At 55.7% G+C, this 24,062-nt stretch overlaps 1 protein-coding gene across 1 annotated transcript; it reads right to left on the bottom strand.

Annotated features, from left to right (window-relative positions):
* Positions 1 to 6,832: 6,832 nt before the first annotated feature.
* On the bottom strand, positions 6,833 to 6,934 carry BLACAT1 (BLACAT1 overlapping LEMD1 locus). Its single transcript, XM_077155783.1, has one exon. The coding sequence runs from the start codon at positions 6,932 to 6,934 to the stop codon at positions 6,833 to 6,835; it is 102 nt and encodes a 33-aa protein (XP_077011898.1).
* Positions 6,935 to 24,062: the final 17,128 nt, after the last annotated feature.

Below are 24,062 nucleotides of genomic sequence, written 5' to 3' on the forward strand. Positions count from 1 at the left end.
TGAAAATTCCCATTTGTTCTTTCAATAATTCTGAGAAGCCCAACTAAAGATTTTCATTCTTTCTGTAAAAAATAAAGGCACATTGGGTGGGCCACGGTGGCTCAGCAGGCAAGAATGCTCGCCTGCCATGCCAGAGGACCCGGGTTCGATTCCCGGTGCCTGCCCATGTAAAAAATAAATAAATAAATAAAATAAAATAAATAAAGGCACATTTAAGTATGCATGATCATATGGTAGTCTTAGGTTACCTCCCTTGTGCCCCACCCACCCCAAGCCAGCTTTATCCCTCTCTATCTCTGAGATGTGAGGAGGCCTGAGGCCTGGCTCTGCTCCATTTACAAGTAGCACAAGTGAGGCTCACAGACCTCAGGAGCACGCTGTGTCCTTGGAAGCCTCCTCCTAAGCCCCACCATCTCATTTCATGTTAGTGCTCCTGAGCCTTCTTCTCCCCTCTCTCTCCTCTCCCCAGCAGAGTTGGTGGAAACAAATGTTCAGCTCCTCCTGCAGCAGTGTATCACCATGCAAAATAAACATGGATGCCCCATCTACCTGACAGCATAATTCATTTACTGCAAAGGGATATAATAAACTCTGTTTATTACAGCAATTAACAGAGCAGCGTTTGCCAGCATGCTTTTCAGTGGCAACCAGAAAAGTGCTTACTCCAGGTGCATAGAATCAGGAAACCATGCAACTTGAGCCAAAATGAAACCAATTAGAGGCTTAGTAAATGGGTCCTGGCCACCCCAGGAAAAATGAACCATCTACCAGTCAGTTCAGCCGAGGTAGAACCTCCACGCAGGAGTCCAACACTACATAGATTCCTACTTCACTGGATTAAGATCTGGACCTGTTGTCTCCAGGGTTATGGTCATAAGGACGTGGAAGAAATTGTCTGTCCCCACCATGACGCCAGCCACCCAGCTGCTGGGTTCGAATCTCACTGATTGACATCAGAGCAGATATGGGGGGGATGTTAGCACCATTGACTCTCAGGGTCCCCCTGCCACTCGGGTGGAGGTGGAGGTATAGGGAGAGGACCAGAGACCAGGCCAGGGGTAGCGACAGGAAAAACAGCTCTAGGACATTGTTTCACTAAACCCTGCCTCCAAGAGCATCCTCAAGATTCAAGACCCCAAACCCCCAGAGAGAATCACGGATATGTGGTGGGGAGGAGAGTCTGCCTTCCAGCCTGGATAATATACGCCATTTGGGCAGGAGGGCTGGCCAAAGCCATGAATCCCATTTGCCCCAATTTTTAGTAGAGAAGCAGAGGAAAGGGAAGTATTTGTTTAAATCCCCCAAAGACTGATTGCTAGTTAACTAAATTTATTCTCTATCCCCTTTAAGAGGCCAAGAGTGAGCTTGTACTACCAGGTCATTCTTCAGAATCAGGTCTGGTTTTCCAAGAAGGGCAGCAGCCCCAGAATCATGGGTGAGCGGAAAAAAAATCATCCCAGGTGGCAGCTCTTCCTTCTTCTCTGGAGCAGCCTCCCAGAGAGACCAATGGGAGTTATCATCTCTTAGAAAGCATGAAACTGAGTGCGCAAGCCAGCTTAGGAAACCGAAGGCGCAAAAGCACAGGTGCAAACTCCTGTCCAACAGCTCCCCTGGTTGGGGGGTGACTGGGACATTCCCCTTCCCTCCATCACTCTTCTCCCTTCTCAGGTCTCTGGGAGAAAGTGCCGCATTGGAGGATGAGGGCAGAAGCCAGCCTGGCCTCTCTGGAACAGAGAAAGTCAAAGCTTTGAGCATCATGAACACTGGGATAAAAATAGCAGGGTTGCCATGGCAACGGAGGCTGGAAGAGTCCTGAGGATCTTGTCTGGGTCCTGCCATCTCCCCCTCCTGCCTCCCTCCCACCCCTTGGATGGAACACAGGAATGAGCTGCAGGAGGAAGGGAGGCTGCCAGGGAAGGGAAGGGAAAGAGGCCAATAGCCCACAAGAAAAACCCTTGGACTCCGGATCCTAAGGGTTCTGCCACAGCCTGGGCTGCCTCTGCTTCAGGGCTCCTGGCCCTTGGAATTTCTTCCTCAGTATAATAAGTTCCTGGAGGGGTGCCTCAGGTATCACCACCCCCAATCCTCCTGATGGATGGTCCTGATCTCCTGGGGTCCTCTTGTAACAGCCAAGGTTTTCGTTTCCTCTTCGCGGTAGGTGGTTCTGAATGCGGAGGGATTTAGAGAAGGGTTGGTCCCCAGGCAGGACTGACCATGACATCCCTGATGCCGTGGACACTGACTCTCCAATGGCCAAGTCAGACCCCTGGTCCCATATTTAGTAACATGGACTTCGAGGGCTGAGTCTGTACTGGGGACAGGGTGAGGGTGGTGACAGCTATCTCTTGCTCTTGCTTTTGTGATGGAGGAAGAGTTTTCGTTCCTTGGGAACAGATTCTGGTTCTTGTTTCTTGTGGTATCAGCTCCTTCACCTGCTGGGCATAGCAGTCACCTTCAAGATCAACACCAGCCTTTCCAGAGCAACCTCCAGAGGCCATCACATGCGGCAGTCCAGAGAGTTTCTTCTCCAGGTGAAGGCCAGCCACACGGCTGTGAACTGTGTCTGTGTCCAAAAGTCCATGTCATATCTGGGATGATCTGATACAATGTGCCTTTGCAATGCATATCTTCCTGTGAGGTAATGAGGAGATGGGGCTACTTGCCACCTTTTGCAAAACAGGCTGAGAGAGAGGAAGCCATGGACGAGGACAGCTGTGGCAGAGTACTAGGAAACTGAGGGCTGCAGCTTTCCATCCAAAGACCCATTCATCAGCCCATCCCACCTGACCAGCACATCCAAAACCACTGGGCCGAGTGTACATTCAGTCTGTAGACAGGGAAAATTCCTGTCTGAGGCACTTCCCCTTGCAGAAGGCAAGGAATGAGGTGGGGTTGCTGGATCAGCTTGGGGATGGGCTCCTCAGCAGGCGTGCAAAGGGAAACCCATGTGTTACATGCCTGAGGCAGGGGACCAGGCCTGGAGATCCCTTCTAGAATCTCTTGAGCATCTGCAAGAGTGGTGGGATTAGGTGTGTGTGCAAGAAAGAGAGGGCACAAGGTTGGGACCTGTGATGACCTACACAAGAGCCTTCCTTCCTTCCCTTGGGCCTGGCTGTAGGAGGGAGGAGGAGCAACTGCAGGGAGGGAGGGGCCCTACTGGGGGAGGACTCCAGCAGAAGCTCTGGGTATCTTGGCCTTCCCACTCACTCCTTCCATCATTTCTTAGATCTACCACATCACTGCTACCTCCCCACTCCCATCACTACCACCCCCACCCCCAAACACATATGCACTTGTTACCTGCAGAGAGCACACCAGCTGGGGCAAAGGAAACTCTCCACTCCTCTGGTCCACAGTCCTGTGCCCCACTGAGGCCTCACTTCCCAGCCTCCCAGAGCCATGAACTCAAAGGGCCTTAGAGGACATTAGTGCAAACCCCTCTTTATAGTTGAGGGTCCTGAGTCCCAGAAACAAGGCATGACACCCTACCATCACGCACTCATTAGTATCCAAGCAGGGCAAGCAGGACTGGAACCCAGGAGACCTGATTCCCAGCTCATTGCTCTTTGCATCCCACTGAGCTACTGTGTGCATATTTCAACTAAATTATTGCTCTGTTTTGTACAAAAATAATCTTACTATATATTTATATTGATCCATTTGCTACATTCAGAAAACCCTTCCCTGGGAGGAGAGAAGGAAATGACATTCAATAAGACTTCGACCTGAGACAAGAAGACCCTCATGTCCCGTGGGCAAGGGTCCTGGGCAACAAATAACTCAAGTACCCTTCACACTCAACTTCTGATCGACTGTCTACAGAACAAGAGGGGAAATGGGCATGGAAGGTTCTCCCTTTTATAGATGGGGAACCGAGGCCCCGAGAGGGAAAGGCACTCACTGTTTCGTTAGCAGGAGGACCATGCCGCACAGGGAGGATGAGAGGCCTGCTCAGAATCATCCACCCACGTGCCTCCCCAGGAGCTCAGGGCCCCCACCCAAAGGGGAAGTCTCTGGGAGAGAGTTCTAGTTCCCCTGCAGGAACCAGAAACAGGAAGGGCACGATTATCCAACCGGACTTTGGGCAGGTGTGAGACCCAGGGCAGGACAGGAAATGTGACAGTGAGTCCAGCCCAGAGAAACAGGACAAAAAGAGGCCGGGAGGAGAAGACCCGCTCCAAGGCCTGGGGCACATGGCCTGGGGCTTACTGGGGCTGCTTCTGCACTGTTGTTGCTGTTTTGGGTAGAAGTCCCATGCCTTGACTCAAGGGCATAGAGGTGGGAACAGGTCTCCAGACTGAGCCCCGCCCCCCAGGCTGAGAGTCCCATTTTCCTAAGGAAACTAAGGGCCCACAGACAGTGGCATGTCGGGCTGCAGGCTGCTCTGCCTCCTGCGCTGGCCTCTCAGCTGCAGGGTTGGCTCCAGCCGTAGCCCTGGTTGAGGAAGGGGCCAAGGGCTCAGAGGCCAAGGGCAGTGGTCTGCAGCCACCAGCTAGGCCTCCACTCACAAAGGCCCTGAACTTGGGCCCCCTCCAGGCGCCCATAACAGCGGCTCAAGATATCCAGGGTCCCTCCGGAGCCAAGGGAGTCCTCCTGGGGAAAGAAGCCCTGGGAACAGGCTCTCTGCCAAAGCCCTGCCGCTGAAATCCCTTTTCCCCTGAAAGCGCCGCTTTCCCCCTTGAGGCACCAAGGGGGGAAAGCTCTTGCTCCCCCACCCCACCCCACCTCTGGCCCCTCCCCGGTATGTTCTTCATCCTCCTGACCTGTCCCCTGGCGTGAACCCCTGTGGTCAGAACTGAACACCCAACACCCCTGAGTCTCCGGGGATACAATTTCATCCTCCACCACGGCGCCTCCTGCCCGCGAGTCCAGCTCAGCAGCAAGCTACCTCCTGAGGGCCTTTCTGCCACCTCTTTGCCGTCCCCAAGGCCTCCTCTCCTCTCCAGGAGGCTGAAGAGCAGGGATTTTTCTTCTGTCCTCTAGGATCTGTCCCTTGTGACCCTACTTTATTGCTGAATCTTGCAGTTTCCTTGAGGGAAGGGCTTCTGTTTATAATTCTTTGGATATAAAAGGAAAGAATAGACGGTAGGGGCTAGGTCTGGGGCTAGGCAGCAGGGGCAGGGGAGAGGGTTGGGGAGGGGGGTGGGAGGAGAGAAAGCTTATGTTGTGCTCCAGCCTCACAGGGGCGGCCTGGGTCCGAGCACACCTGTCCAAGCCCGGGCAATGCTCCGAGCGTGGGGTGTGGTCCGGCCAGGCCGAGGCTGCCAGGGCTCCTCCCCAGGGATGCGGGAACCCCTGCCCTCCCTAACGGCCCAGAGAGACCCAAGTTCCCAGGAAAGGAAAGCACAGATCCTCCTTCTGTCCTGGAGCCCTGACCTCCTCTACCCAGGTCACCTGCTTACCTGTCAGAAGAGTAACTCTGTCCTTGGATGCTAGAGGGTATTGGCCTTTGTTCCTAAACTAAACCGTCCCTGTGATGGACAGGGCGAGCTTGCTGAAGGAGGGAGTCGGCCTAAATCGTCCCTGCCTCCGGTTTCCTGTGTGGCCCTCTAGCACCTGAGAGGTTCAGGCACAATGACAAAAGGCTAAGTGTATCAGAATGGGAGAGGAAGGAAAGAAGGAAGGAGGAAAGGAGGAAGGGACAGGTGAAGAGAATGCTTTCCCTTTTGCTTCCTACCTCTGGAAATGGGATGGGCGTGGGGCAGAGGCTGACCCTGGAGGGTTGATGGGTGTGGACAGAGACTAGAGATTAAGAAAAAGGCAAGGAGAGCCCTAGAGGTTCCTCGACCCCAAGAGTTTCCCACAAGGCACCACATCCAGGCATTTCCCCACCTAGGGCTTCTGGGGGGAAGGAAAAGGCAGGTGGGTGAAGCTAGGAGATCAAAAACTAACGGCAGGCGACAGTTTTGTCCAGGAAAGGGGTCACTCCATCTGGCCCCTGAAAGACAGTCCCTTAGGAAGGGAGTCAGGGCCTGGGGAACAGGCATCCCCACACCTGTGCTGCTGCTGCCAAGGAAGCCAGGCATCACAGAAAGGGCGGGTGAGGGAGCAGGGCTGGAGGAAAGACTGCCGGCCGGGGGCTGGGGGTGGGGAGAGCAGAGTAGAGGGAGACAGAGTGGCCTTGTGCTCTGAGTCTGGGGCCAGGGACGGCCTGGCCGGCCTCTCGGGGCGGTTCTCCATCAGGCACTCCCAACCCGCCATCCTACGCCCAGCGGGCTGACCCCTCAGGGTCCCGCTCCTCCAGGCCATTCCGGGGAAGGGCTAATCTCCCAGGCCCACACTCCAGCAGGCCCTGTGCTGCGGGAGGCTCCTGCCTCAGGCCCTGGGGTTCCTTCCCCGGTCTGGCTCATCTCACCCCTCCACCCTGGCCTGCCCGGGGCCTCTCCAGGGTCAGAGCTGGTCAGAGAATCTCCCAGGCAAGAGCGGCCAGTTCTCCATTTGGCACAGCTCTCCTGGCCCGAGGCAGCGCATTCCTCCTGGGAGGGTTAACCTGAGAAGCTCCCTGGGCCCCTCAGGGCAGGAGAGAAGTTTGACTCCTGCGGCCTCCCTGGGGCTTCTCCCTCCGTGGAAGGCAAATGGCAGGGACTGGGCTTCCCTGGTGGAGCAGAGGCCTCTGGGCAGGGCGGTCTTGGGCCTGGAAGCTGCGCCTGGGCGTGTGGAGGGTGAGGCCCACAGGATGCTGATCCCAGGGGTGAGAGTCAGGCCGAGCTGGGCAGAGCACCAGCTAAACTGAGACTTAAGATGCACACAGGCCTTCCTGCTCCAAGCGCTCAACCGGAAATGGTGCCAATAGGCCAGGAAACTGCTGGGGCCGAAGGGGCCCTGGTTCTGCTCACACGGCCGTTTCCCGCTCTCTGCGAACTTCCTCTTTCTTCTTCTTCATCTTGCAGAAGCCGTGGAGGCCGCAGAAGCAGGCGAAAGTGAACTGGGGCATGCCCTAGGCCAGGCTGGGGGGCGGTCACCAGAGAGTATCTGCAGGGAGAGGCGGGGCAGAAAAAGGGGGCAGGAGGGAGGCAGGAAGAGAGAAGGCAAGCTGGGGTTAACGTTCCCGGAATCTAAGGGGTCTAGCAGAGTCAGGGTCGCGCCCTGAGGCTGCCCGGACTGCTCTGCTCGCACCGGCAAGGGGGCACTCATGCCACCAACAGCTCTTTTGAAACCTCGACTTTCCTGGATCCGCTGGGAGCTGCGGTCAGTTCTTCAAATTGGAGCCTGGGGGAGTCCAGGGTAGGGAGGAAAGCGCCCCGGCCGCCACCTCCTTTCTTCCCCTCCCACCCTCCTCAGCCTCACCTCATCACTGCACACCTGTGGCTGGAGAACAGGAAACAAAGCTGGCTCAAAATAAGCTCTGGCTCATGCCACCTTACACGGATTAGAGGTGGGGGTGGGGATTTCCACTTGCTCCTTTAGGCAGCAAAACCCAGCCAAGGACCCAAACCTGAGACTTTGGGGAAGCCCCTCATCCAGCGCAGCCTCGACCTCCACACCTGGCACTGAGTCACGGGTGCTTTCCTTCCGCAATCACCTCAATCTGTCCGAGTCCTTGAGGGAATTTCATCTTTGCTCAGATCAACACAAATCCCCGTCCTCATCATGTAGAGAACAAGCAGCAAAGAGAGTTCTTTTCAGCCAACAGGCATTTATTGAGCCCCTATGCTGGGCAAAGAAGCTGGGGGTCAGGCAAGGGTTAAAAGTAGAATTTTCTTCCCTGGCACAAAAGCAACACAGCCTAAGGTCGAGGCTGAAGTGGATCAGCCCCAGCTGGGTACATCGTCCCCCACCTCTGCCTGGCCTGATGCTCGGCACAGGAAGTGGGGACCGGTCTGTTAATTGTGGCAGGCCAGCGGCAGATGGGAGAGGACTTCAGATTAGCTCTCAGTTTCCAAGAGTATCCCTTTCTCCAAATATTTCATTTAGGTCTCCCTAGCCTTGACCACCTGCAGGCTCCTCCAGCTCATTCTCGGCCCTCCCTCTTCCCCTAGACCTGCCATGGAAGGAGCAGGGCTGCATTTAGGCAGCTGAGGCAGAGTAGCTGGGAACACAAAGGTTCTCTGTGCTGGTGGTCAGGAGGCCTGAACCCTCGGCCTGGGTTGAGTCACTTAGCTCTCTCTCAGGGAAGAACGCTGGGGACAAGTGTTCGCAGTGAAGCTCCAATGCTGTGGGAAGGGAGGGAAGTATCAGGGCTGTGTCGGAGGAATTTGGAATAAGAAAGTACGAAGCACGTCCCTTCTCCAGCCTCTCTTGCAATAGAGATTGCATAATCCCAACACAGCACATCTGCAAAGCGGTTGTAGGTTTTTTGAACAACATGGCATGACCCAGGTGGTGGCTCCCGGGACAGGTTCTCACGACTGGCCAACACTGACCCTTCAGACAAAATTTCTTCCTGTTTTTCCAGGCAAAGTCAGGGCCTGGTGGGGAGGCCCTCACAATCACAGTGCCCAGGGTGGAGCCGCATCCCCTCCCTCACCCTCCGTGTCCTGGTAATGAAGCTAATGGCTGAAATTCAAAGGAGCAATGCATCTCCAATGGCCAGCTGGGTGGGCAGGAGGCCCAGCTTCAGTCAGCAAAGGTAGATAGGCTGGTTATTTAATAACCCTCTTTCCAGCACCATTCACACACCCACTCTCCTGGAGTATATATAGAGAGCACAGAGCAGTCTCCAGGATATATATAGACAGAGCCGAGACACAACTACTATGTTTCTAGATCTATCTACTGCAGCTATCTCTGGATCCCTCCCATAGCAAACCTAGAGAGAGACAAGGATCCAAACTGGGGGTTAGGTGGCCTGGCTTCTATTCTTGGGTCTGATGCTGGCATCCTGTGTTACCCTGGGTAAGTGGTTGTACCTCTCTGGGCCTTCATTTCAATGTATCAGGAGGCTAATCAAGACTTAACACTTACATCCTAGACCTAAGGGGCTGAAAGGATGCTTGAAATCTTACTGTGATCAGGAAAAAGGGAAGGAGAGCAGGTAAATTCCTTCATAATCAATCATTGTAATGCATTCATTTCTCTTGCTGGGGGACTGTATGTCAAGGGTACTATTAACAAAGCATTCCCACAATTACAGGAAAAATACATGGGGAGAAATCTGCAGGCACAACAAAGCTGATCTGGGGAAGGAACTCACAACTAAAGCCAGGCAAGTAGCTTTGATCACACACACACACACACACACACACACACACACTCTCCCACCTCCACCCCAGGTCTAGATGCAGCTCGGAGTCTCTTTGGTCCCAGGATGCACAAATCCTCTTCTCCCTGCAACCTGCACTCCCTACCTCACACTTCCCCTACAATACCTGTTGTTTCTTAAACACAGCAAAATGTACTCCCTTAAGTGACTGGTCCTCCCTGGGGCTCTGTCATCTTTGGGGAAGATGAGGAAATCCTGACATTTTCATTGAGCCCAACACTGTAAGGAAGGGAGGGGATGGGGACAGAGGAGGAGCCAGAACCTACACATCAGAGGAAAGAAGGGGGAATGAAGCCTCTGGGGAGATAGGTTGGGGGGCTGCAACCTGCCTCCAGAGAGCCAGTGTCCCAAGGCTGGCTGCCTCAGTGGGATTCCTGGGTTTCTGAGAAATCTCGGAGCTCAGGCACAGTTGTCCTTGTTTCTAACGACAGAAAGTATAATAAAGAGGGGCCAAATTTTCGGCTCAGCGCTTTGATCCAAAGTGCCCTGGCTGTCTGCCCACTTCTCTACCAGGGTCTGGTTGAGTCCTGACTGCGAGATGCACTAGTAGCAGAGTTTCCCACACCCCGAGTAAGACCCCTGAACTCACCCCCACCAAGGGGTCACCCAAGCTCTGGAAGCGGCCTGGGCACTGTCCACGACATGCTGGCCCCTGAGGAAGTGGGAATCCCATCCCATTTCAGCATCTCTGCCTGCTATGGGCCCTGCTGCTTCCTCAGAAAATCCCTCAGCCCCACCAAGAGGTACCTGAGGAGCCCCTTTGCCAGAACTGTCGGCTCTGTTCCTCTCTGCTTTACTGTGGACTCTTTCCCCAGCATTTAGCCCTTCAGACTGGACAAAGAGTACTCCTGAGCCAGCTGGGGGCTCTGGAGAAGTCAGGTCCTATTGAACCTCCTCTTGCTTGTCTCTCCTTTAGGGGAAGGGGATCTGAATGTTTGAGATTGACGGAATCCAGAAATCACACTGAAGCAAGCCCAGAGCCTCGGTCCACACCCCTCATCTGTGTTCAGAATGGAAACTTCCTCTCCTGCCCTGCACCTCTCTCCCCCAATCTCTGTTCTTTCATGGCCATAGTCCAGTTGCGGGTAAGGAATGAAAAAAAAAAGACAGCTCCCAGATACCCAGAATAGGAAGGAAGGGGAGGCGGACACTGGACAAGCTTCCAGCCATCCCAGAGTTGGCTGCATCTGAACGCAAGCTGTTGACCCTGGTTTCTTTCCCGTCCTCCTCTCTGGCCTTTCCCCAGCTCAGGTCAAAGATGGTATGGGATGTAGGGGCATAAATGAGTCTCTGTCCAGCCAACTTTGTGGGAGCCAAGAAGAGACGTCAATCTACAGAGCATCATCTCAAACCACCAAAGGGCCCACCCGCTTCCCCTTTCCTTGGCCTTCACCCCCACGTCGCCTCCCCATGCCAGATACCCTCCAGGATCCTTCGATGCCAGCATCGCCAGCAAAAATGGGGCAGTGGGTCAAAGACCACTTGCACATGTGGGGGAACCAAGAGGAAGAGGGGGCTCAGAGCGGGTTAGGAGCCAAGCTAAGGAGACCGCCAGGACTCTGGTTTTACAGACCAGGTTCCTGGGCGTCTCAAATTTGGGAATGTCCTCCTTTAAAGCGGGGAGGTGGTAGGGAAGATATTTACAAGTGCTGGGCCGTGGAGGGAATTCTCTGACAAACCAGGAAGGGATATTTTCCTTTCCCCTCTCCCCACCCCCCATCCCCATCATCTGCCAAGGCAGAGTAGCTTCCAGCGGGGCACCCCCCACCTCCACCTCCATCAGGTAAAGGGCAAAAGAGAAGGGACCCAGTGTGAAGGGTGCGCCCTCAGTGCCTCCTGAACGAGGCTGAGCCCTCCGCCCCCCTCCCCAGCTTCCCTTAGCACCGCGCCTCAGTAATTAAAATATGAATTCACCTTCCCTCCCCGAGCCATTCATCACTGCGAAGGGAAGCAGCTGCGGTTTAGGAGACCGGATTTGGGGGATTAGCTCGGGCGATGGAGCAGACACACCAGGAGAAAGAATTTAAAAGGGGGTGCATTGGGTTTTCTCTCTCCACCTCCTCCCTCCCCCTCTCCCTCCTGCCGCCACGGAGCCTTGTACCCCACCCCCACCCCCAAAGCCTAGCCTCTGTAGGTTTCTGGGAACTGTAGTCTACAAGGCCATGCCGATAAACAGACAGGGCAGGGGTGGGTGGTGGCACAAACTACAGATCCCAGGACTTCTTCCCGGAGTTGGCAGAGGCAAAGCTGGGCACAGGCTTCCAGTCTGGGAGAAGCCCGCGTTCTCCTTGGAGATTTAACTCCTTCTTGGCCTGCTTGAGACTGAGCTCCAGCCTCTGACTTACTGTGCTGTCTGCAAACATGAGCCAAGGGCCTCTGCCTCCAAAGGCCAGCCTCCCACTTGCTTCTTGCATGGCTACCTATGGAGAAAGAGGGAAGGTCTCCACCCTCTGCAGTAACAAGGGCAGCCAGCCGTTTACCAGTGGCTCCGAGGTATTCGGGGGGCCATGGAAATGGGACGGGACAGAACAACAGTCTCCATATGTCCTTATGCCCTGCACCCAGGGTTTTCTGGGCCCACTCTAAGAGGCCTCTTTGCAAAAGCATGACTGGGGTCATCAGCTAGGAACCCAGTGACCCAGACTCAGTATCAGAAGGGTCCCCAGAGGTCAAAGTTCAGTACAGTCTCCTTTGAAAAATGGGGACAGAGATTTTTTAAATAGACTGCATTTAGAAAAGAGTAGGGCTTAGCAGTCAGACTCCTATTTCAACTAAAAATGGGATGATGCGAGAGAGATTCACCTGAATTTCAGCGTTGTTAAACATGGGCCCACACTCCCAAGGGAGGCCTCAGGCTAGGTACTCTGAGGATTGTGGGAAAAAAAAGTTAGGCTTCTCTGAATATTTTAGGTTTCAGCTGTCTGCAGGCAGGAACAGGACAGATAGAGCTTTCTGATCCGAATTCCCAGAGGAAAGAGGGCAGGAGGCCAGCCTGCCTATTCAATTCAGTTCAACAATTATGTGAATTCCATAATTAAGTGTCTTCTCCAGGCTTGCCCCACTGGCAGTAGCAGAGACGAAAAATAGAGAAGGCGCTCGCTCCAGCTTCCTAAGCCCAGAAATACCCTGATCCCAACCAAAGGGGGACTGACTCAGGATGCTGAGTTATGTGCCCACTCCACACCCCTGCTCAAGGCAGCTTACCTCCTTTCCCCCGGCCCTCCCCTGGTGCTCCCAGTTCACCATTCACTCAACAAGCATTTACTGAACAATCTCTGCTCAGTGGTTTCCTTGCTAGAGCTTTACAGATCTCAGGAAAGGTTCATCTGTCCCCTTCTTCTCAGACCCCGCCCAGTGCAAGGGCTTCCCCAGAAAACTGCACAAGAGGATTCCCAGGAAGGACCCAGTTGCAGGGGCAGGAGGAGGGCAGCACCCCAACCTGACTTTCCAATAGGAAATCTGCAACTAGGGGATGACAGGGATGTCCTGGGAGCAGAGTAGGGAAAAGGATGGACTAATTCTGAACCAGGGGCCGCTGAACAACAAGGGGCCTGGGGGTGGGGGTGGGGGGATGGTAGCCACCTCTGATGTCTGGGGACAGTGAGAAACCAAGTCAAATCCTCATCCCTGTTCCTTCTACCATCCAAGCTGGGGGCCTGGAGAAGCGGCCTGGATCAGCCCCAGCGAAAACCCAGCTCTTGGCTTCTCCTGTTGTTTTGATTTTTTTTTCCTCTGCTGCCACTGGAAAAGCAAAACCAGCGGTGCATAAATGGTGATTGGACTTGGGCCACGGGGGCTAACTCATGGACATGCATCCAACAGAGACCCTGTCAGAAGAGCCCCTCCTGGGAAAACAGCACCTCCGGTTTTCCGAGTACATTCTCAAGCACCGGCTCATTTGGCTCAAACAACATGCAGCATGATGTGATAAGAGCACGGGTTCAAATCCCAGCTTGGCTCCTTACTAGCCGTACTGAACTTGGGCCAGTTTCCTGGCTCCTCCCGGCCTCAGGTTTCTCATAAAATGGGATAATGTTAGTACCTGCTTCAGAGGGTTGTTTCAAGGATTAAATGAGTTAACAAAAGGTAAAATAGTTACATGTCTAGGACAGAGTAAGTATCAGCAAATGTTTGCAAGGGACATTAAGGGCTCTGAGACATTAGAGTAACTTGCCTTCGAATTCTCGATCCCAGATAGAGCGCTCTCCACAATGCTTCAGTGGTCTGTCTTAGACAGACTGGAGGCTGGGAGGGGAAAGGAGGCTAGGGTGCTTTCTCTGCTGCTGCAGCCAGACTGCTCGCTTTACTTCCATCTGTTGGAGTCTTCCACCATGGTTGGGATGAGGTCATGCGGTTTGACTGAGGGTGAGGGGTGGATGTGGGAGTGGAGATGGGCAGGGGAGCCAGGCAAGCCGTGGGACAGGCAGGAGGGGAGCAGGGAGGGCAGGTGCCATTCACAGACCCAGAAGGAAGGAGGCAAACTCCTGGGGAGGGGAGGCGAACAGGAGCAGCTAAGGACCAGGGCGCCAACTTGCAGCAGGCGGGAAGCTGCTACCTTCCTAGTTCCACTCTGGTGAGCCTCCCCTCCCCTGAAGGCTGGCCTGGGTGTTCCCATTTCAGCCATTCAGGAGTCGGAGATCAATCTTACACAGAAAAAGGCACAGGATTCTGAGCTCATCAGGAAAAAAGGAGAGAAGGGAAGGAAGCAAGGTGGAGAAGCAGACGCTGTCCTGGAGATACTGGGCAAAGCCCAAGTCTGATGGTCCGTCACTGCTGACTTCAGCTCCCAGATCCCTGGGCACGACCCAGGCCTCCGTAACTTGGCAAGGGGGAAGGAACCAACTCAGAGACCTCAGCACACCCCGAATTTCTCCTTCCTCCGAGGAAATCTCCCTCTGTAATCAGCAGCCCAGCCTTTATTTCAGAGTGAGGGACCAGTCCAGAAAAGGGAAGTGAGTTGGATAAGGTCACACAGCCAAGGCCCAGACGCGGATCCCCCGCCTGTCCCGCCCCAAGCAGAGCCCCGCTGGTGCCCCCTTTTGTAGCTGGCTCCGCGCCTGGTCCTGTGTGTGTGTGTGGGTGGGGGGTTGCAGGTGCTGCAGGAGAAGGAGCAGCCCCTCACCGTAGCCCATGGCTTTTAGCCCTACATGAGTTTGGAACAGCAATCACATAGGAATGAAAAGCCATAGGCCGCAGCAGAGCTGAGGGGATCCAGCGGCAGGAATCCCTAAAGGAAGCGGAGCTCCCGACCCATGCACCCCACCCCACCAAAAGAGGAAGGAGGAACCTGGAAACACCCGGGAAGCCTTCACGCCCCTTCCATCAACCTACCCCCTAGCCACCCCCCTACAAGGCTCCCTCTCCCTCAGGTGCTGGGCCCCCCAGCTTATATTCTCTCCCCAGCGGCCACCACCTGCCCTGGCCCCTGGAGCACCGGAGCCACCCGGAATGAGTTTCCAGTTCTCGCCCTATAAAGGCCCCACACAACGGTCCTCACCCCAGCTGTGGGGAGGGGCGGTTTCCTGGCCATAAAGGACCTCCTCAAATTCCTCTAATTAGCTTCCAGCCCCCGGCCCAGTGTCCTTAGCTACCCCCTCCCCTAGAGAGCAAGACAGGAGCTTTTCGCTGCGCCCAGGCCGGCCCCCACCTTAGGCTCCCTTCACAAAGCTTAACCCTTTCTAGTCCAGCCACGTGAAGCAGCGAGGGGAAAGGCGGGTCTGGGGTAAGGAAGAGCAGAGACCAGGGCCTGCGTTTTCTTTATTGAGCAGCCCCAGGGTTGGGAGCTGGCGCACACTTCCCAGGCTTGCCGGCAGGGTCAGGAGCTGTCCCCGTCCTTGTGTGGTTTCGAGGGCAGCGGGCTCTTGCCTCCAGGCCTGGATGGAGGCGGGCAAAGGGCAGAAGCTTGAAATCCCCTGTCAGCTCAGGGCATTAGCTTGGGAGCCACCCCTTAGGCGTGCTCAGGGAGGGTCTTTCTCCCCCTCGCACGGGCAGAGGCATCTCCACAACTGGGCTGGGAGGCTGAGTCAAGAGGACCCTAGGTCTCAGACCCTGGAAAAGGGGTGTTCTAAACTTGAGTCCTGCGTCATCCTCCTCTCCCGATGGCTCACCTGTGGGCTTCCGAGGCACAGGCCTCCAAGTGCTCCTGCTTACCCAGGCACAGGGAGCTCCCAAGCACGGCCTTGACCTCTCCTGGGACTCCCAACACCGTGGCGCGGCCTCAGGTGCAGATGGCGCCCTGTCTCTGCCAGGGGGTAGCTGCTGCCCACACCTCCACCCTACCCCTGTCCCGGGGCGGTCTCACTGGCTCTCTGCAGACCCTGGCTGAAGCAGCCCTCCTCTAACAAGGCTTCCGGAACACAACTACCATTACCACCACCACAATAACAGCACATGTACACATTCACACGCTCACACACACACCAACCTTAAGGGCCAAACTGGACACCCTCCAACTTTCCATCTAAGCCTTAGCTCTTCGGCCCCGGCCCCAGCAGCGGTCAGAATCCTAGACTCCAGGGCCTGTCACAGCTGCGGGACACGGGCCAGGAGCTGGGGTCCAAGGAGCTGCTCACCTGGTGAGGCCTCGCCACAGCCACTTCCTGCCTTCCAGGCAGCCACCCAACTCTCGCACTTTCCCCCAGGAGCTCCGCACCCCAGTGACGGGGGGGGGGGGGGGGGGGGGGGGGGCGCCTCCTCCCTCTTCCTGCCCTTGGCCCTGGCCCAGGCCAGGTCTGAGCTGTGCCCAGATCGACGTGACTTACTTGAAGGCACCGGCCCACCCCTCCCCCAGCCCCGTGGCCAGCAGGCGTGGGGGCGGGCCGCGCAGGGGGGCGGGCAGGTACGCCTTCAACCCTGACTTGGGCCTGGGTAACAAAAGGTCTCATTGAGCCTCTGGCTGTCTGGTCGGTGAAGCACAAACCCCTTGTATCTACTGGCTTTTGATCTCACTCCCTCTGAACCAGCCATGTATTACTCACGTCCCCCCTGCCAGGCTATTGGTGTGGAGGGGCTGTTTCGTCCCCTCCCTCCCTCTCCACCTCCTTTCTCTCCTTCCTTCTCCTCCCACTCCCCTCCAGCTTTTTTATGGTTTAATTGTTGGCAGGAGACCTGAGATGGCTCCCTGGAGGCCCCCTCTCTGGCCCGACCCCCCTTCCCAATCTCCCCAGCCGTGTCCCCCTCCACATCCTCTGCCCCCCCCACCCAACTCCATGCCCCGGGAGGACAAGGTCATCACTTGTCTGTCCTTCTATCTCCTTCCTCAGACCAGCTCAAGTCTGGCCCTTCCACCCACCCTCACCAGTCCCCTGCCCTTCCCTCTGATTCCTTTCCCTAACTAAGAACCTTGCAAAAGCTATTCCCATCCTGGAGCACATGGACAGTTCTGCTGGTGGCCTGCCTGCCAAACCCAGTCCACTCGTCAAGCCCCAGGCGTGCTCCAGAACGGGCCAGAAGGTGTGGACAGGAAGCACACGTCAGGGGCTTGCAATGCCCTGGCTGGACGTTGCCTGGAATGTGGAAGAAGGAAAGGCAAGTCAGCTTGGCTTCACCTCCTCTTCCAAGAAAAACTTTCCTTCCTCCAATCCCAGGAATACTATTCTCGGCACCTGAGGCAATCTAAGAACCCTAAGGATTCACCCTCCCCAAGCTAGGGCCATCCCCACTGTCTCTATCTCTCTGGAGCCACCCCCCAAGGTCTTCTTCAGTTCTGCTGATGGTGAGAGCTGGGGCCCAGGCACCTTTAGGAGCCTGAGGGACACCTGTATATAAAGACCACCCCACAGGCTCCTCTTTCTGGCTTCACAAGCCCTGTCTCCTACTACCTCTTTGCACCTTGCCTGCTCTAGGGACAGAGACAGTTACCTCTGAGGTCTGAACCTCTTCCCAGAAATGCCAACAGATGCCAATTCCAGAGAGCCCTGCCCATCCCCCAACCTGACCCCTCACCCCCACTGACGCCTTACCACCAGTGTCCTCCTCTTCCCCTCCCTGAGTCTCCACCCCTCCCTGGCCTCCAGGTATTCCATTTAGCTGAGCTCAGGATTTGGGAAACTTCTCCTGCCCCGACAGAGGCCCCATTCTGTCTGCTGCTGGCGCTCATTGTCCCTCATGACTCCACACATTCTTGGGCCTCTAATGAGAAGCCAAGGCCACCACCCGCGCTGCCTGCCCTGCTCCTGCTGTCAGCACAGCCTGGGCCCTGGCTCCGGAGGCAGGAGCTGGAAGAGGGTGGGCCGGGAAGGCCAAAGGAGCTGGGAGACAAAGCAGAGGGGAGGAGACAGAGCGGAGGTGGCAAGAGAAGTTGTGGAAGAAGAGGAAAGGAAGTGATAGCAGATAGAGATGTAAGGGGAGTTGGATAGGAGGGAAGGCAAGGGAAGAAGGGGAAAAGGAACTCGGCTTTAATGAAAACTACATGTCATGCAGGTGCAGGGCCCGTATTAATTATAATCACTCAGTGATACGACTATTGCTATTCCCATCCGGCAGGTAAGAAAACAGGCTTGTAGGGGCTGAGGTGCTCAGGTGAACACATTTGCTTTTAGAGAAGAAGGCAGGAGAAATCTGAGAGAAAGAAAAGAATGAGCCTGAAAAAAAAGGAGAATGCTGAGAGGAAAAGCATACGGCAGAACAGGAGGAAGCAAAGATAAGGTGAAAATGGGAAGGAAGAAGAAAGTGCTGGAGAGAGCAAACCCAAAAGGGAGAACCCATCTCCTGAGCCGGAGCAGACAGTCCCAGGACCCTACGGATGTTCCCTCTCCTCTCCGGATGTTCCTGGAGAGTTGTTACTGACCTTTAATCCTCAGCACGAGCCCTAGAACCCAAAGCCAACCTGGGAACTGAAGCCTTGTTCCACCAGGTCCGAGGCTGCCGGCCTCTCATTTTTAGGGAATCCCCAGATCCACCATTCCCTCTCAAGGTACAAAGTCTACATCCAGACACCGAGGTCAGAGATGCCTCCAGCAGAGGAGAAGCCAGATGGAGAAGCACTCCTTGACTGGGAGAGGAGTGGGGATGGAGCTAATGAGCCATTAGCCCTCAGCAGAGAAGGCCGCAGAGAGAAGGGGCAGACAGGCCACAGCCCAGGAAAGGACTAAATAAGAACCAGAATTGCCCAGCAGTAGTATGAGCTCAGGAGGCAGTGAGCCCCCTGTCACCAGAGGTAATCAAACACAGAGAACACAACTACCTCTCAGACTCACTGCCCGGCACATAGTAGGTGCTCAGTAAATGGTATGCTAGTGTAGAAGGGATTTTTTGCAGGAAGGAAGTTAGGTAGATCAAACCTAAGGTCTCATCAACTGTAAGAGTTCATGAGTTTGCACTGGAGCTGATTCCTTCTCTCAGAACTTTTCATGGACTTAAGTATGTTTTCCTGGCGCTGGGGGTCTAGCAGCCATGTCTCTTTGCTCCTGGTGGCAGGGAACTTGAACACTGGAAAGGTACCAGACAGGAGACACTGTATCTCACCACCTCACATGCACCAGCCCAGAGGAGACTAAACTGGAAGCACACTAAGTCATTCTAAGGATATTGGTTGAATGATATAGGTATACATTTGTTGAATGAACGAATAAATGGCTGATGAGGGGGGTAGGGGATATGGGAATGAGGGCAAGAGATATAGTTTCTCCCTTAGGGCTCCCTCATGCCTAAACTCTCAGGGAGGAGGGGCCCTAAGCAGGGCAGGTGGTGGGGTGGGGTGGGGAGGGCAGTCTGGCAACCTGACTCTTCCAACATGGGGGGTGGGGGGGTTGCTGAAACTTCAAAGAGGCTCTGCCCCAAACAGCCCTCCAGATCTGGGATGGATCTGGGGGTGTGGGGGAGTCCCTGGCCCAGCACTGACTCAGAATAGACTAGTTCCAGATGGACATGACAGGCTCCTAGACACATTGTCCTCTGGTCCTGACCCAGACCAGCCGCGTGCCTGCTACTGAGAACAGGATGACCTCCCTTTTTCTAGGCCATGAGGTAGTCTTCCCCAAGGCTCAAGTACCCACTGCTCCAACTCTATTCAAAAACATGAACAGCTCAGGTTCCCTCTTAGTTGCTGGCTTGGGAGACCCCCTGGGTGGGGAACTGGGGGTGGGCTGGGGAGGTGTGCTCTGATGAACAGGAAAGCAGAGAGGACACGTCTGAATTGTTTTTCCCAAGAGTTTTCCCCCGTCCTGCCAGGAGCCTCAGTTCTAAGCTTTCCCAGGCAAACAGAGGGAGTGCCCAGTCTAGCAGATGTCTCTTCTCTTAGAGAGAAGGGGAGACCTAGTGAGACCCTCAGGCAGTCAAGGCAGAGAGACACAGGGGAAGGGGAGACAGCAATGTCAGAAGCCGAGAGGGGGGGTCTCTACAACTTTGGCACTGCCAGCCCCTGCAACTGATTTCTCCTAGGCTCCAAGGCTGGACTGTGGAAGGGGAAAGGACATAGCGAGGTGCTTATGTCACCATCACCAGAATCCAGCCACCCCAAGCACAGGGCCCAGGCCACAGTTTTGTCTCTCAGAGCATCCAAGCTGTTAAAGAAAAATATAATAACGGGTCATTGGCAAACTCACATGCATTTCAGCCTGAGCAATTCATGAACATCAAAATGCTCCAGTGTTCTGCCCAGACCCTATTCTTCCCCCACTCCTTTCCTCCCATGCCCCGACCCCCACCCAGAGAAGGTGATGGTGGCCCAGTCTAGAGAATTATGTAGCCAGGATCTCCCAAGCCTCTGGGCAGCACCTCACAGGGAGAAGGAGGCAATTGGGAATAAATGGTTGGGGGAAGATCTGAAAAAGCAGCCACTCATTCAGCAAATATGCACTGCATACATACAGCAAGCACTGTGCTAGGCACCTGGAGACAGTACTCAATATGGCTGGACCAGCAGGCATACAGCCCATTGGAGAGGCCGGCTCATTCGGAAATGACTGCAATTCAGAGCAGTCATGCCACCTGCTCCCACCCTCTCCCGTCCCCTCAGCCTCACCTGCCTGTTTAGGGGTTAAACTGCACTGGGTCCTCCCTATTTGAGGGACTCTCCTTCCTCTTATGTCTTTGGGAGAACAGCCTGTTCTGAGCCCTCCCAGATAGTCTCTTCTTTGTGTGTGTGTGTGTGTGTGTGTGTGTGTGTGTGTGTGTACATGGAGGGGTAGTGACGGGGAAGGGGACACTGAGCCTTGGAGGGAGCCCGATATCACTTGGAGGAATTGTTATCTAGGGTATTGTGAGTGTGTGTGTGTGTGTGTGTGTGTGTAAGAGAGAGCTCTTCTTTCTCCTGACTCTGGGAGACAGACCTGGATGGAGTAAGGGGACTGGAACTGAGTGACTAAGAGATAGAAGCTAATCCCTGTCTCAGGGGGATATAAGCAGGGTTTTCAGGCCACCAAAACTACCCCATGGAGTGGGCTTCTCAGAGGACAATCCCTTCTCCCCAATCCCAAGCTCTCCCAGCCCAGCCTCAAAAGAGCCAAATTTCCCTCCGAAATTAGCCCTTCTTCAGGTTTGTCAGACTGAGTTGTCCCTGGCAGATGTAGGTTCATTGAACAATCACCAGAAAAGAGAAAGCAGACCTAAAGAAGAATGTATTAATGAGGGGCGACAGGGAGGGGGCAGGATACTAGTGCTTCCAAAAGGAGGCTGTGGAATCTTGATCAAGAAGGCAGGGTGTCACCTGCATCCCAGGCACCCTCTCCTGACAGGCCTGGTTGAGGCAGGGGTTGGTGGCCAGACCACATTCCCTAGGGGCACCCTGTCTTGAATCCCTTTCTCAGGAAAGGGAGCAGCCATCCTCTCCCTAAGCTGCCTCCTATGTCCAGCACTCCCTCACCCCCCCCCCCCACCGGGACCCCCTCCTCCTTGGTGGGCTCCAAATCTCTGAGGTACGAAAGGGCCCCAGGGTTGAGACGGGGAGGTGGGATGTGGGCTAAGAGCCAAGAGGTACAGCCAAACCCACACCCCATAGAGACAGTGACTAGGAAGGCACTCTGGGGGGAGGGGGGAGGAGCTGGTGTCCCTATTAAGCCTGGGGCCATTTTTGCGGCTGCATACCCTGGGGTTGCTGATTTTGCCCAAGGAAATGGCTTCTCCCAGCTACCTAAGCTGGAGTCTCCTGACGACCTCTGCCCTAGGAGTACCAGACACCTCTGTTTTTCACTTCTTAGTGGCAAACAAATGCACAGGTGTCACAAAGTCCTGGTCCCTACCCCATTTCCAGCCCCTTACCCATCCCACCCCACACCATGGGGCAAAGGCAAGGCAGAGGAGGGAGGCAACAGAAAGCCGGTTTCTTGCAGCGGGAGAGGGGGATCCGGCTACCTTCTGAGCCAGGGCTCTAGCTCCCTCTCATACCACTCCCCCCTGAATCCCACCAGCTATAAAAACCTTTAAAAAGAACAAAGGCGTGAGGGTGAGTTTCGGGGCTATTCTTTGGCCGACCTGGGGCGACGTTTGACGCAACCCCGGGGCCGGTCAGCGCTGGCTTTCAGGTGAGCACCTGAATCCGCCTCCCAGAGACCGCGCGTCCCTCAGGGACCCCCCTCACCGCCCAGGCAGACCCCCGGCGGGGAAGCGAGTCCCCCTCAGCCGCTCCCGGCCCCCTAACCCTGCCGAGGGGTCCCCGACTCGCAGCACTTTCTGTCTATTTGCTTTAGCTCAGTACTCACAGTTCGGATGTTAAACCGTCTCCTCTCTTGCACTCACTTCCTTTGTCTCTCGCTTTCTCTCCCTCTCCAATCTGTCTTCCCTCCTTGTCTGATTCTCTGCTGAAGCTTCCAGCGGAGAAAAATAATTATTCTTCTCAATGGGTTCGCACGGGGCGCACGCACACACGCGCGCGCGCGCACACACACCGCCGTGGTGCCCAATCAATGCACAAATCTTCGGGGTCCCTTTAACCTCTGCGGATGACTCCGGGAGTTAATTATGAAGCCTATTTCGGCGCAGCATAAATATGCATTAAGGTATGAAATGACAACCGATGCGCTGAACTTCAGGGAATTGGCATTTAGACAGACTTGTCGCGCCGTCTCCCAGTCCCCCATCGTCCCTCCAGCAGCCTCCACGGCCACCTCGCGCCTTCCCGGGGCTCGCAGTGAAGCTCCTACCCGGGCTTCAGGGGTCTCCGGGGCGGCGTGGGCGCTGCGCTGGGTGCCGGGAGACCCCCCCCTCCCGCGCCCCCTGCGGTCGGGACAGACCTTCAGCCGGAGATCCCACCTCCCCACCCCCGGAGGCCAGGTCCCCGCCGCCACGCTTCCTGCCCGGTCCACTGTGAACAAACTCCGAGCTCAGTCCTTAGAGGAACGCGAGAGCCGGACGGCTACCTGCCCGCGCGCCCGAGTTCCCGGCAAAGCCAAAGACCCGGGACGCGATTCCGTTCCCATTCTGGCAAAGCCGGGAACGACCTGCACACAAACACACGCATTTGTACTCACGCGCACACAGACACACACATGCACGCACATCTATGCACACACGCGCGCACAGACACTCCCGCGCGCGCTCACGCCCGCATACACTCGAGGTTATAACAAAGGAAAAGGGGTCAGCGCTGCCTTACTTTTCTTTCTCTTCTCTCGCTTTTGCAGCATCCCAGCCCCGGGGCCCGCGTGCCCGGCCCCACCCCACCCTCGGCGCACCCCACCCCCCGACGGCAAAGGGCGACCAGCATTCCGGAGCAGCGCGTCGGGGCGGCAACTTCGCGCCGAGGCGCCCGCGCCCGCGCCCGCGCCCCGCAGCCCGGCGGGCGGGAGACAAAAGCTGCGGCGCCGGAGGCCGTGCGGCCAAGGTGTGCTCGCTAATTGTCAGGAAATGTGTGTGTGCGCAGCCGGGAGCCCGCAGGGGCGGGGGAGGGGGCGGCCGGGGGGAGGGGGAGAAAAGAGGAGACCCCCGCCCCCATCCCCGCCGCTCGCCGGCGCAGGGCACCCGAACCAGGATTAGAGAATAAATTATCTGCTCTCTTCTCATTGGGCTACGGCCGAGGACGCCGTCGGCGGCGCCGGGCTGGGAGCTCACCGATTCTTTGCATTCACCGCACAGCTCCGGCTCGCCTCGCTTCGCGGGTGCAGAGAGCGCGGGGCCTCGGCTCCAGACACCAGGGGACACCCGCGGGCTGGCCGCCCCGCCCCGCCCCGCCCCCGCCGCCCGGCTTGGCCCGACCCCTCCTCCCAATTCTCGCTGCTGGTTCGGGGACGAGGAGGCTGGGAAAGAGGCGCCCAGAGGATGGAGGTCTCAGAGGCCCCCCCTCTTTCTACCTTACGCCTTCCCCAAGAAGGAGAACGGCGGGGATCTCTAGGGTCAGTCACCTGAGCCGAACCCACCTCGGTCAGTGAGGGCTTTGAGGGGATCCCTTGGGTGACGAAGGCTACTCCCTCTGAACAATTTCTTCCCCACCAACATAGCAGCAATAACAAAGAGATGGCATCAAGGATCTTTGCTTTTCTTCTCTCTCCAGCCCCGTCAGCTCCAGCCCAATCTGGCTCCCCATGTCTGGGCCTTTCCTTGGCCCACCTGGGAAGACAGCTCATTAACTGCCTGCCAAGGAAATGCTCTCCGGTTCAAAGCAATTTCCTGCCAAGAATTCATTCATTCATTCATTCACTCAGCAAGAAATATGCAAAACGTCCCCCGAGGTAACACATAAACTAGGCACCAGGAATACAAAGGGAAAAGATTCAGATGAGACAGTGGTGTAAAAAACAAAACTATAGCTGTGCAACATACAGACAAGGTTTGAGCCCAGAGATGGGAGTGACTAACTTCAGTCATTCATTTGACAAATGATTTAGCCTGTCTTAAGTGCCAGGCTCTGTGCTGGGCACTGGGGTTGCGTAGGTGAACAGGTGGGTGTGGTGTCCTCTCCCCGGGAGCAGACAGTCTGATGGAGGGC

This window comes from Tamandua tetradactyla, chromosome 4 (assembly GCF_023851605.1).
Source record: "Tamandua tetradactyla isolate mTamTet1 chromosome 4, mTamTet1.pri, whole genome shotgun sequence".
NCBI classification, from domain to species: Eukaryota; Metazoa; Chordata; class Mammalia; order Pilosa; family Myrmecophagidae; genus Tamandua; species Tamandua tetradactyla.

Bases quoted from the DNA above. Each gene is read 5' to 3' on its own strand.
- BLACAT1 (XM_077155783.1), bottom strand. From the start codon at position 6,934: ATGCCCCAGTTCACTTTCGCCTGCTTCTGCGGCCTCCACGGCTTCTGC.